General features: G+C 43.4%; 1 protein-coding gene across 1 annotated transcript in view; it reads right to left on the reverse strand.

Annotated features, from left to right (window-relative positions):
• Positions 1-13,039, reverse strand: part of cux1a (cut-like homeobox 1a) — an 86,519-nt gene that overhangs the window by 45,364 nt on the left and 28,116 nt on the right. Inside the window, exon 3 of the mRNA XM_030792703.1 lies at positions 1,550-1,597. Within this exon, the coding sequence (XP_030648563.1) occupies positions 1,550-1,597 (48 nt within the window). The remainder of the gene's footprint in view (positions 1-1,549; positions 1,598-13,039) is intronic.

Consider the following 13,039-nt stretch of genomic DNA (forward strand, 5'->3'; position numbering starts at 1 on the left):
GTTTAATTACAAGGAGATAGCTGTTATTACTGGCCCATATTTCAAAACAAGGGAACCATCCTTTGAAAGCTACAATCTGAACGCTGAAATCATGATCCATTTTTCTTTCATGCTGTGTGCGTGTGTGTGTGTGCAGTCTTTTGGGTGGAACTGCAAACATATCATATGCTAAATATCTGTTTTGTGTATACCATCTCTATGGAACATCAGGGTTTAGAGTTTACCATGTCTGAGTCACAAACAACAAAAACACCACGATTCCAAAGACTAAACCTCCCATACAGTGCATCATATCAGACATCTCAGACATACATAAAAACACCAGTGTATCATTCCCCTTTTTATCTCTGACAAGAAAACCAAGCCCTACAGCGTCAAGTGTGTCAGTCATGCTTCAGCCCGGCAGGAACAGACTTGTCAAACAACGTAGAGGCAATGTTTTGCGCGTTGTTGACTCTCTTAATACGACAGATTACAAAGAAAAAAAAAAAAAAAGAAGAAGAAGACAGAAAGCAATGTAAACACAGCGCGTCTTCCTCGGTTTGATTTCTTATAAGTTCAAATCGGTTTAAAAGCAACGTTTACAGGGCGAGAGGAAAATTCCGAACGATCCACTTGTCTCCCTTCTGCAAGGAGGCTCTGATATTAATTGGTAAAATTGATAGTGAAGTTAACATACTCGCCGAACGGCAGAGAATTTGTCGGAGAACGGGGGGGGGGGGGGGGAGTTAAAACATAGCACTCTCTTGCCTTCAGCTTTACAACGCTGTCACTATGGATTTTTAAGGGTCACCAGTTTGCAGCCCGGCGCAGGCGGATCACCTCCTGCCTGAGGACCCTTGGGTTAATGCCCTATTATCGTAGTCTGTCCTCCCTCGCCCCCTTCGACCTTCTGCCCACACTTAAACACCTCCAGACATTATTGACTTCTCCACTTAAATCTGCCCACACTCCAAATTTGGAATTAAGCGCCTTTTTCTACAATGTTCGTCACCCCCCCCCCAAAAACACTGTGACGTTCTGTTTTTCAAAACAATGGAAACCATACAGAGAGCCCATGCATGTAAAATAACATGAACCATTACTTACTGTTCGTTACTAAGAGATATTGTGCTGTCAAAATGAATATGGATAGTGGTGTGGAAAATGGTATGGGTGTTGCCATATAGAGCCATTGAAAAGAGGGCAATGTGTTATAATTCTAGAGAATGTGCTTGGGCTGAGGTCAGAATTACGGCCAAGATCAGATTACTTGCTTTGAATCTTTTTAAAGATGCAATCCATATTTGGCCCGCGGCGCTAGAGCCTTATGGAGGACAAAACAATGCTCGCCCTTAACAAAAGCCTCTTGTTGTGGGGGGAAAAAAATGTCATCTAGAAGTAGTTTCTCCACGTATGCTTGGGTGTACACAAAATGATAAGATGATGCCTCCAAAATGAGATAACTGCAGCTGCGTTATAATAAGCCTCAGTTAGCAAAAAGTTATGGTCAACATTGTATTCAAAAGCATTTGGAAACTGGAAAGGTTTAAAAGAGAAGAGAGCTCACCTCTGATTGGAAGCCCTTTAGGAGTGGAGCTACCTGCTTACGCAGATCCTGCAAGACGAAAAACAAAACAAAACAAAACAAAAATTAGACAGACAGTCCTCAGACTCAGAATCACCCTCCTGCCTTTTAAAACAACATTTGGAGTAGATTCTAGACAACATAAAAGAAAGAAAGAAAGAAAGAAAGAAAGAAAGAAAGAAAGAAAGAAAAAGAAATGGATAACAGATTTTTTTAGCTTTTAATTGTATTACATGAGAAAAAAAAAACAAAAAAAAAACAATGACTCCCGCAGCTCGACGACTTGTCATCTAAGATGAACGGAGAGAAATGGATCTAAAATATTTAACTAGAAATGCTGATTTACCTAATACCCTAAGGAAGTGTCTGTTCCCTTCAAAAAAAAAAAATAAATAAAAAGAGAGGAAAAAAAAAGAGTACACAGCACACACACACACACACACACACACACACACGCACAAAAAAGGAGGCAGAATCACCTTGTGACAGCCCTGGCGGTATGTAAAGGACAGTGTATGCTTAAAGGAAAAGCTTGCAGGAGGAAGGAAGGCAGCCATACATTTATTTGTTCATTGCTTATCCCCTGCTGCTCCTGCCCTCATTTTCCATTGCATGAGTTCTGCATGACTCAGTTGTCTCTGATTAAACAACCGTTCATGCAAAAAACAGAGACTGAGTGAGAGGTGGGGGGGGGGGGGGGGGGGGGGTGTTTAGACGCTACTCGCATGTGTACGGATGCTACACTCATTCATTTTTATAGAGAAGATCTGTTAGCTCCATAAATCTGATGAATTCCAACTTTCGGCTTTTGTTTTGTTTTTTTAACTGTTTTTTTTTTTCTGCGTCATGAAATGTCAGATAATTTCACAGCACATGAGGTAAAAGTTTTCTGAAAAATATTCAATTTCACTAAGTTACAAAACAAGCATTCGAAACATGTTCCTCTAAGAAAACAAATACCTCTTTTGTTCATAGCTTAGGCTATAATGATCCTTTTCATGCTACGAGACGTTACAGTAGAGCAATTATGAAGTCTCCCTTTTAAAGTATATCAGATTAGGTTGGACATCAAAGTGCCTTTCATTTTCAACATAGGGCGGGTGTTTCGACATGAAATGACATTAAATACGCCCATGAATTAATCTACGAAGGGTGTGTGTGTGGGGGGGAGGGGGGCACAAAAAGGCCTCACACACAAACTACACTGCAGGAATGCTTAAAATGCCAAATGCAAAAACTAACAGCTGGAGTCAATTAAACCCAAACTCAGTGCACACAGCCCTGAAGCAACGATGAGACACAACCTAGAATGTGACAACACTGAGACGTAAAAAGGACTTACACAATTCCAGAAATCATCAGATTACAATTAGGAGTCTGCGTTTTTTTTTTTTTGTGTTGTTGTTGTTGTTGTTTGTTTTGTTTTGTTTTTGGAGGGGTTTTTTTTCACCAGGCGGATAAGGCATAGTGGAGGGTGAGTAGACCTGTGGACAGAGTGCAGGCAAAACTGTGGGCGGCAGCAGCAGCAGCAGCAGGGAGTTTTGGCACGGTCAGCATGACCAGGTCCAGCCACTGGGCGTGTTATTTTTTAATCTCATTTTATTTATTTTATTTTTTGGGGGTTTTTTTTTTTGATGACGGGGTGACGAGGAAATTCCCACGCCTGGCTGACGTGAGCGTTTTCTAAAGCGCGCTGGCAGACGCTTCGACGGACCGGCGCGTAGGGTAGGACCTGACCCCCGCGTAGACTTTTTACAACTCCCTGGGAAAGCGAGCTAAGCTTTTTTGCCGAGCTCCCGGCGGCTCTCCTGCTACCGGGCAGATGACATTTATGTAAGCGCTGCACCAGAGGGGCCCACGTGACAAAGAGGAAACATCTCTCAACATCTGGTTTCAACATAACACCCTAACTCCTGCCAAAGGAGAGCTCCCCGGCCTGCTTGCCTGCTTTCAAACGGGTTCAGTGCGTGCTCCCCACTGCAGATGCAATCGCACTGAATAAATTCACAGAGACTCCACTGCATAGAAATACCCCTTATATTACTAACTCATAAAAGCATCGCAATAAAAGTTCATCTCCTGGAGAAGAGCCAGCGTTTGCTTCCAGAAATTGCAAACAGAGAGAGAGAGAGAGAGGGAGAGAGAGAGAGACAGAGAGGGGCAGAAAGGAGAAGTGTGGAGAGGAGAGGAGAGGAGAGGAGAGAGATGAAGCGTAAGAGTGGCATTCTCTATTAATCTTTGTTATCACGTGTTTAAAACGTCCACCGTGAAAATCAATAGCCTGAAAATAGCTGTTTACAAATCTCATACAGAGATGTGGCTGTGGTTCTTTGAGGTCCTAGTACAGGAATGCAGATCTGAACAGGAGAGTGATCACTTTTTTCAGCACACAAAGGAACAGTGAGAAACTCTATTCCACCAGTAGTGGGGGAACTAATAGTGGGGACAAAGGGCAGATTGTCTATCACTTTCAGTCTCTCCGTCTTTCTCTCACGTAGATCGGAAAGGCCCGCTCAACTAGTCCCTGATTTTCAATGTCTTCAACATCCTACCTGTGCCAAGACCATTTAAAATACCCTTTCTATCGCTTTGTAGGGGGCGGATTTTTGAAGTCAGTCCCATAGATTCTTCTCTGTGTCACCTCACTGTTATGTCTCACTAGACTTTGGCATCCCATTCTAGCACAATGCATCTTTAATGCTCCCCGCCAACCGTATTACACAGTTGCCTGGACAATCCTAGTGAATTATTTACACTAACATGAGCCAATCCTCTCTCTTTTCCCTGTGAACTCCGTAGCCTCTGTGTATGGGTAGCACACACCAGCCAATGGTGGAATACCTGAAGCTGACAACAGACTGCAAATCAGACTCCTTTTACCCTGGGACTTCAGGGGCATCGGATGATCTCAGTGGACGTTTAGATGACAGTCTTGGACAAACTGTCCTTCAAAGGTAGCAGAAACGGAAGTATTCAAACTCAGATTTTGAACAAATATTTTTCTGCACATTTCAGCTTAGCATTTTGCCTGCAGCTGAAGCGATTTTATTAAATCATGTTACAACGCTATTTTAAGGGCTGTGTTTTCATTTCTTTTCTTTTTAAGATGAATCAAAAGATTGCATTAAGGTCACAAACACATCCTGAAAACAGACCTTTCCAACCAATTTCTGATCCAGGAGGGGAAAAATTGGGAAACCAGAAGCCTTGAGTACACCAGGTACCCAGAATTCAATTTATCTCCGACAGCCTGACCTATGCCCATCTGCCCTGCGTCGGATGGACACGCTGAGCCCATTTCACAAAGTCAGAAACCATTATCCTGCTTTTACTATGCCTGGGACCCACACGGAAAGGAGCGACACTTCCACACACACAAAGGAGAGAGAGAGAGAGAGACAGAGAGAGAGAGCAGCCATGATAAATGAGCAGAGAGTAAAACGATAAGAAAAAACACTGCTCTGCCTTCAACCTGGAGGAAATGGAACAAAGCCACCTCGGGGAGAGAGAGAGAGAGAGAGAGAGCGACTGTTAAAAGTTACGCTCTGTCAGCATTCAGTCTGTTTTTCCTCTGCAGAGACTTCTCTCAATCAGTTATTTACTGGATATGTACACTACACACCAACTATACACCGTGCCCCCCCCCCCCCGAAATGAAACAAAAACACTGTGTGAAAAGAGGAAAAAAAAAATGAAAGAAGTTTGTCGATAGGTCAGCGATTTTACCAAAGCTTTTCTAGAGGATGAGCGCAAGCACACAGCTAACGTGAAAATGAGAGAGAGAAATAAAGTGTGAGAGTAGAGGTGTGTGAGAGAAAGAAGCACGGATTCATCTTCTGCTCTAAACATATCTCCACAGACTCCACACACACACACATACACACACACAAACACATACAGAATTAGTTTCTCAGCAGTTTTCCATCAGCCACGCCACAGCTAAGAGAGAGACCACAGAATTCACTATGTACAGAGCATCTTATCATTCTGGAACATTCTGGAGGAGGTGTGTGAGGACTCACTTTTCTGATTACATTGTAAAAGGTCACAGATTAATAGAACAGAACACACACACACACACACACACACACACACAACAAGCCCTTATGTTCAGTGGACCCTGCTCAGCTCTCTAACTATGGCTTCGAAATGAACATATAAAGTTGTACCTGCAGGGAGTCAGACCAAATGTGGGTTATCTCAAAAGGAATTCAGGCTAAAAAAAAAAAGAAAAGGGGGGGGGGGGGTATATTTTGATGCTGAGCAGATCAGATGAAGACTGTGTTGATTGGAGCTTGCCAAAAAAGAGAGACAGACCCCCCGCTTGGCCTCATATAGTTTGTCTGTCTGTCTCAGATATTCGCCTGATAACGAGGCTGCTGTCAGGGCCCACGAAAAAACCTGTTTATGGGGCAGTTTGTACCTTAGTTACAAACACACACACACACACACACACACACGTGTCTATGCATGCACTGCTGACTCCGAGTTAAATTATGGAAATAAGCATTAAGCAATATTCCCCACTTTCATCCTAGATAAAAAAAAAGAGGAAAAGGGGCCTTGAGTCTGATCCACTAACAGACATAAACTACCATTCTTCAAAATGAGATTTAAAAAAAAAAGGTGGAGGGGGGGATTGTGGTGAAAGGTTGCACAGTCAAACTGAACCAAAATCACAGTAAGCCAACTAATAAAGTTGAATTTCGCAGGACAAACTTGGACAGAGACTGGACAAGGCTGAAATTCAGATCAAAGAGGGGTCATTTTAGAAACATGTTTTGTTTGTAGCTAATGAGAAATAATTATGTCATCCAGGGTAAAGAGCGGGTAAGTGGAAGGAAAAGGAGGGTAGGGATAGAGAGAGAGAGAGAGAGAGAGAGAGAGAGAGAGAAGGAGGGGGGAGAGGGATAGAGAGAGAGAGAGACAGAGGGGATAGAGAGAGAGAGAGAGAGAGAGAGAGAGAGAGAGAGAGAGACAGAGGGGGGAGGGGAAGAGAACTTTTCTTTTGCAATTAGTTGTGATGAGGCGGTCTGTTAGGCAGGCAGTTATTGAGAGTCTATTTATAGTGGGCGCTTCAGGAGAAAAACCTGCGATGCGGCCATGCAGATCAGAGGGACAGACAGATGAGAGAGAGAGAGAGAGAGAGAGAGAGAGACGTGTAGTGCGCAGTCGCCTCTGAAAAGCAATAGCACGGCCTCTCCACGAATCGCTGGTCTAACACTCCATTTTGACATTCTTTTTTTTTTTTTTTAAGTTTACACGTTGTATTTTTTTTCTCATCCCTCCAATGCCCCCTCTCCCTCCCTCATCCCCTCTCTCTCTCTCTCTCTCTCTCTCTCTCTGTCTTTTCCTTTTCCCCTCCCTCTTTCTTGCACTCTCTCTTTCCTCCTCAAAAGCCATAGATTACCTGAGCTGTTTTCTTAACGAAATAACTTCCCTCTTTGATGCTGACTGACATGCATATGATGCAGGACACACAGATTGTTCACTAGTTCATCGTCACCTTGACTACCGTGCGGACGTGGTCGGTGGGAGGCACTGCATCCAGCTGATAAAGGATAAACAAGGGACACCACTCTGGGCCTTTTTCCGCTCTCCGACTGCTGCATAATTGTTAGCATTCCTTTAAAGTATATTCCATGGAAACAACCACCTCCCCCCCTCGACCCCTTGTGAAAACTTTAAATAGTGTTTTATATTGTGTGATTATCTGGGCCCTGTAATTCTGCCAAAGGGAGTGGGGTCTCAGGCAGAAAATTGTCTCACATAAAACATATGTGAGGCTCATTTAGAAGCTTCAGCCAAGCCTAAAAGGTTTTCTTTTCTTTTCTTTTTTTTTGTGAAATGGATAAAACGAGTTTAAGTGCAAGGGAAAATAAGAAGAGAAAAAAAATGCATAGAGATGAAGAATAATGGATAAATCTAAAAACGCTGGCTCCAAAAAAAAAAAGCTGAAACACCTCGTGTTGCATTCAGGCGGACGAAAGAAAAAAAAAAAACAGCATCAAGCAACATCCAGCTTATGAGCAGGTCTGGTAAGATAAAATCATGCAGCCTAAAACACATAGGGACACACACACACACACGCACAATCTGAGGAAACCAAGACTCTTCACTGCGCTCTGTCAGGAGGACGATATACCATAATTTGTTGTGCTGGAAAACACAACCGATTCACAGTGTCTTGACTCTAAGGCCAGGATTACAGGCTGCGTTTAACATAACACATCAATTTGAGTCATGGGCTAGTCAGAATTTCAGAACAGTACTAAGGCACATAAGCTTCGAGGCTGCAGTGCTGTGAGCTAGTCAGCGCTGTCCCACTGGGAGACCACAACTCCCCACAAATCTGCTTTAAGTTCAATTCACTGGGACAACTGCGCAGCACCGAGACCACAACTGCCCAAAGCTCTCACGACTGACTGAAATGAATCTTTAAAATGAAATTTTCGGTTCGCCCACGACGAAATCGGTTTTACCGCTTATGTTCGTCGGAGCGAGTATATCGATGGAAAAAAGAATTTCTTATTGGGTGGCTGAAGCGAAACGAAACGAAAGTTTTCCTTGTAAAAAATATTACCTTTAGCGGGTATGCTGTGAATAATCATAAACTATAACTTTTTACCAGTGTTAACAGACATCTCAGCACTGGGTTCTGAAAGCATAAACACTCCATAACTTTCTGAAGGTCGACCGTGACATTTTGACTAATATATTGTTTTGAATTCGGATAGCTTTCTCCTTGGAACGGTTTAAACCGAGCCTGATTTTGCCAACATAAATCAAAAATGTTTCATTCATGAACAGACGAGGAAAGAAATGATTAAGTTGTACTATTTTTAGCGCATACTCCGTCCAACCTCTAAGTCCCCCCACGGACGAAAGGCGGGCCTAAGATATGACGTGTGTATTTGCTGAGAACTTTCCAGTTGTAACTTAAGACTAATTAATGGGTAAAATGAATGGACTCCAAACAACAAGCCCACCCCTTCCCCAGTGAGCAGCACATTTACGAGTAAAGAAGTATGGGGGGGGGGGGGGGGGGGGGGTGTCTCATGTATATCTCAGACAGATGTGACAAAATATTCCTAAAGTCATTTAGGACTTTCCAAATCCCTGTGCTGTTGTCCAGTGTAAAAAGGGGTGAGTGGAGAGAGAGAGAGAGAGAGAGAGAGAGAAAGAGAGAGAGAGAGAGCAGGCCTCACAAAGGCTGGGGACTACATTAAGAGGTCAGTGTGCGCCTCACTGTAATTCAGAGGGCAAACAGAGAATAAACACATTAACGTCACTCCTCGCGTCCACGGATGGCTGCATTCACAGACAGTGACTCATCAGCACAGTAATGAGAAACGGAGGAGGTTGGCAAGAGAGGCCCCCGTTCATTCGCTGCTCTCTCCTACACGCACACACACACACACACACACACATGCACACACAGAGATTTTTTCCTTTGCTGTCCATCCTAAGCAATATTATACAACTAAAAATCACAAACACATAACTATAAAAGAATCCTTTGTTAATGTTTATTAAAAAAGAAAAAAAAAACAAGTACACACAGTCTTATAACAAACGAGACAATGTTTTAAAAAGCATTTGGTCTTCCTTTGACATTGATATCTCCCTGATATTGTCCAGCATGACGCAAGGCATCACTGGTTTACGAGCTGTCGGCTAAATAAAAGCCATTACATGTTCCATTACAAATGTAACCATAAAGCAGAACGAGCGTAGGTCACAACAACTACCATTACCTTACAGACGCTGCCTCAGCCCCAGTGAACATTACAGTCAAGGCATCAACACATATACTTCCCCGCTTTAGAAAAATCCGCCTACAAATTACAGGAAAGTTGGGGTTTTTTTTCATATTGGTTAAAACTCCTCATTACCACAAAAAAAAAAAACAAAACAGAGAAAACCTATGCAGGTGGAGGTTCAATGCAGCAGCCAGGGGAAAATCCAGCAATCGAGTTTTTACCAGTCAACGAAAAAATATATATTTTTTTTCTTATTATCATCACACATAATAACAGAATTGGTGTGTCCAGCAAAGAATAAATTCCATTACATCCATAAGCAAACAGTAATTGCGTTGAGTCATGGCTTTCAGGTTCTAAAAATACAGTGCGGCTGTAGGGCTAATGGCCTGCAGCCTTGGCACCAGAAGGACGTGTGGCAGATGGCATAAGGAACAGAGGCTAGCCTTGGACAGCGCCTGCAACTCCATCCATCTCCTGTTTAAGCCACATTTAATGCTGTCACTCAAAAGTGATGAAAACCACTCCATCTACACCCAAAGGCACAGAGTGAAGAGGGTTGTAAGACCCCTGCACCCCCCCCCCCCCCCAACACACACACACACACACACACACACACACAGAAGTATTAAAACTGACTTTGGCTATGTGGTTTTTACAGCTAATTTAAACCGGTGAGTAAGGGAAACCATTTCTAATTTTTACTGAGCTACAATGTACTGTAGAGGGACATCCAAATGCCTCTGATCCATCAGGTTGCCTACATCCCATTGTGTGTGTATGTGTGCGTGTGTGTTTGAGAGGGAGGGAGAGAGAGAGAGAGAGAGAGAGAGAATGTATGTGTGTGTGTGTGTGTGTGTGTGTGTGTGTGTTTATAAGCTAAGTTGTCTGTAACTTAAGTCAGAGCCAGTCCTACAGGGAGTCGTTAACATAAAGACAGACTTTTCCTTGGACACCTAATGCTGGGTTAATGAGTGACTAAGGCACTCCAGTGAGAAAGCATCCGGGGGTAGTCAGTGTCTAAGCCACAGTGCTGAAAAGTGCAGGAAAGACAAGCCCACTGTTGACGAAGCTGGAAAGTGGATCTTATGTAAATAATGTGTGTTTGTGTGTGTGTGTGCGTGTGTGTGTGTGTGTGTCTGTGTGTACGTGTGTGTCTGTGTGTACGCGCGCGCGTGTGTGTGTGTGTGACAGTTTCATGGATGAGTCTGCCCACATTGCTGTCTACCCTGGGGTGACAGACAACGGCCCCCCGCCCTGAAATCTGATCGCCGTTTCAAGGCCAGCACACTGCCCACCCAAGGAGAAGAAGATGTGTGTGCGCTTGCGTACATACGCCCACATACGCCAATACACAAACAGATATGCTATACAAAAGCACGGAGTGACGAAGACACAATAAATGCGACAGAGGGAAATAAAAAAAAAAAAAAACGCGACAACCATAAAATGTATGAACACACGAATGAAAACACATAAAACATTTTTGTCTTGCACCCAAAATTGCGCTCCCACAAAACCACGAAAAAAGAAGAAGAAGAAGAAAAAAAAGGCTCATTCACACAGTTGAGTCTGCAAAACATCTATTCACACACCATGTTTGTGAAGTCTAATTAATGTAAATAGAATTCTGAATCGCACCTTTTAATGCCATTCATAACCACGACATATGGAAAGAAATGTTTAAGTGTGTGTCGTGTGAAAAATGACAGTGTTCCTGTGAGGTCTAAAGCACATTAAAGGCTAAAGCATGTTATATCAGACACAGACCTATTACAGAAAAAGGAATTCCTTCACTCACTCACTCACTCACTCATTATCTAAGCCGCTTATCCTGATTAGGGTCACGGGGGGTGCTGGAGCCTATCCCAGCGCACATAGGGCGAAAGGCGGGGAAACACCCTGGACAGGTCGCCAGTCCATCGCAGGGAATTCCTTCAGAGAAGGAAAAAAAAAACGGAAAACATCACAGAGGTCTTGAGATGTTCCGACAATAAATGCTTGATTACTGAGCTTCAAACCTATGGCTGGGTGTCACGTGACAGGAGAGGTGCAGTAGGTGGAGTAGGTGGAGGAGGTATAGGGGGTATAAGCAGGTTTGCTGGGGGAGGGAGAGAGCCAAGAGTGAGACAGATTTGCTGTCAAGCCGTGTAGATGCAGGAAGACAGATTACGGGGTCCTGAGACAGAAGACCGACTGAATTCCTAAGGGAGCTCCCCCTACTCTTGGCTCTAATGGCCCAGTGCAATGGTTCTGAGCAGTGGCCGGGGAGGGACAAGGAGCAGGTATCCAATTCCAACCTAATCATCAGATCTCCTCTTCATTTGGACTCAGAGACCTGAAAGAGCTCGTTAATCAGGTTAGAAGGCCGGGATGGTCCAAGACGGTGAGGCACTTTGATGTGAAGCTCTTGCCCTGGACCGCGGGGTCTCAAAGGCACTCCATCTGCACGGCAACCGTGGAGATTAAAGGAAACGCCGCGATACAGTCGGTTTACTCCAACACCCCACCGTGAACCGGACAATAACGACAGCAAAAATTAGAGAAAGCATCCCAACATAACAAACCAATACTGCCTAGTATCGGCTATTTTAGTGAAGTTTGCGTGTGTTTAAAGACTGTATGTTTTGTCCCTTGTCTATGAAGCTTAGAAATCTGTGTGATAGGCTCACCCATCCAGAGTCTCTGGTCCAGAGAGGAAGCTCAGAAGAGCAGTCAGTCAAGCAAGTTTAGTGGAAAAGAAACGGGCAAATATTCAACTCCTGTCAGTTCGACTTCTGTCTCAGCTCAGCTTCAGCTGATCAGATGGACCACATCCCTTGGGCACGTAGGCAATGTACCACGAAGTGAGCTTACAAAAAAAAAAAAAAGAACAACTCTATTTCATCTCAATGACAAATGCATTCAAGCCAAAATGTTCCCGGTTCTGACTGAGTGGTTTTTTTTTGTTCTTACCACTTCCAAACAAACAAGCTTTGGGCTCTGTGATCCAGCTTTGAGCAACAAACAGGAGTTTAGTACAGTGAAGTACACAGTACAAAAGCGGCTAATAACCGCAAAACTCAACTGCTTCTGGCAGAGCAGGGAAAAGTTCATTCGATGGATGTTTGCTGACCTGTGTCTACTCAACTATCCATTTGGAGGTCAGCTCTTCTTTAAGTGAACCAAGGTGCACATTTATGATTTCTGATGGAACCCAGCACTGAGAAAGTATCTAATTTACTCCTGCTGGGCATGTGTTTTCTCTCTCTCTCTCTCTCTCTCTCTCTCCTCTCCCTTCCCCTCTTTCTGTCTCTCTTGGTTTCCGGCTCCCAGACTGTTCATGTATCATTATCGTCAGGACAACAAAATGACCATGAGGCACAAAATCTGTCAATTAACTTAAAAAAGCAACATTCCAAACACACAGAATTTATGAAATCAGGGGAAAAATCCATTGCACATTTCAGAACTGTTTCGTGGAACAGTTCATACTGATGAGAATCAGTCATGAAAATATGAAAAGCTAAACCCTACACCGTTTAAAAAAAACTTCACCAGCATTCCATCATATTCATCTACATTGTGCAGGAAAAGAAAGGGGGTAGATATTAAGAACTCTGTGGAAATTCAAGACCACAATCTCAGACTTCCCCTAGAATGATCTTGTTGGATGACATCACTTTTATATTCCTAAACTTTCCTTTTTTTGCAGTGTTTTAGCATTTTT

Source organism: Chanos chanos, chromosome 15 (genome assembly GCF_902362185.1).
Source record: "Chanos chanos chromosome 15, fChaCha1.1, whole genome shotgun sequence".
In the NCBI taxonomy this organism is placed as follows: domain Eukaryota; kingdom Metazoa; phylum Chordata; class Actinopteri; order Gonorynchiformes; family Chanidae; genus Chanos; species Chanos chanos.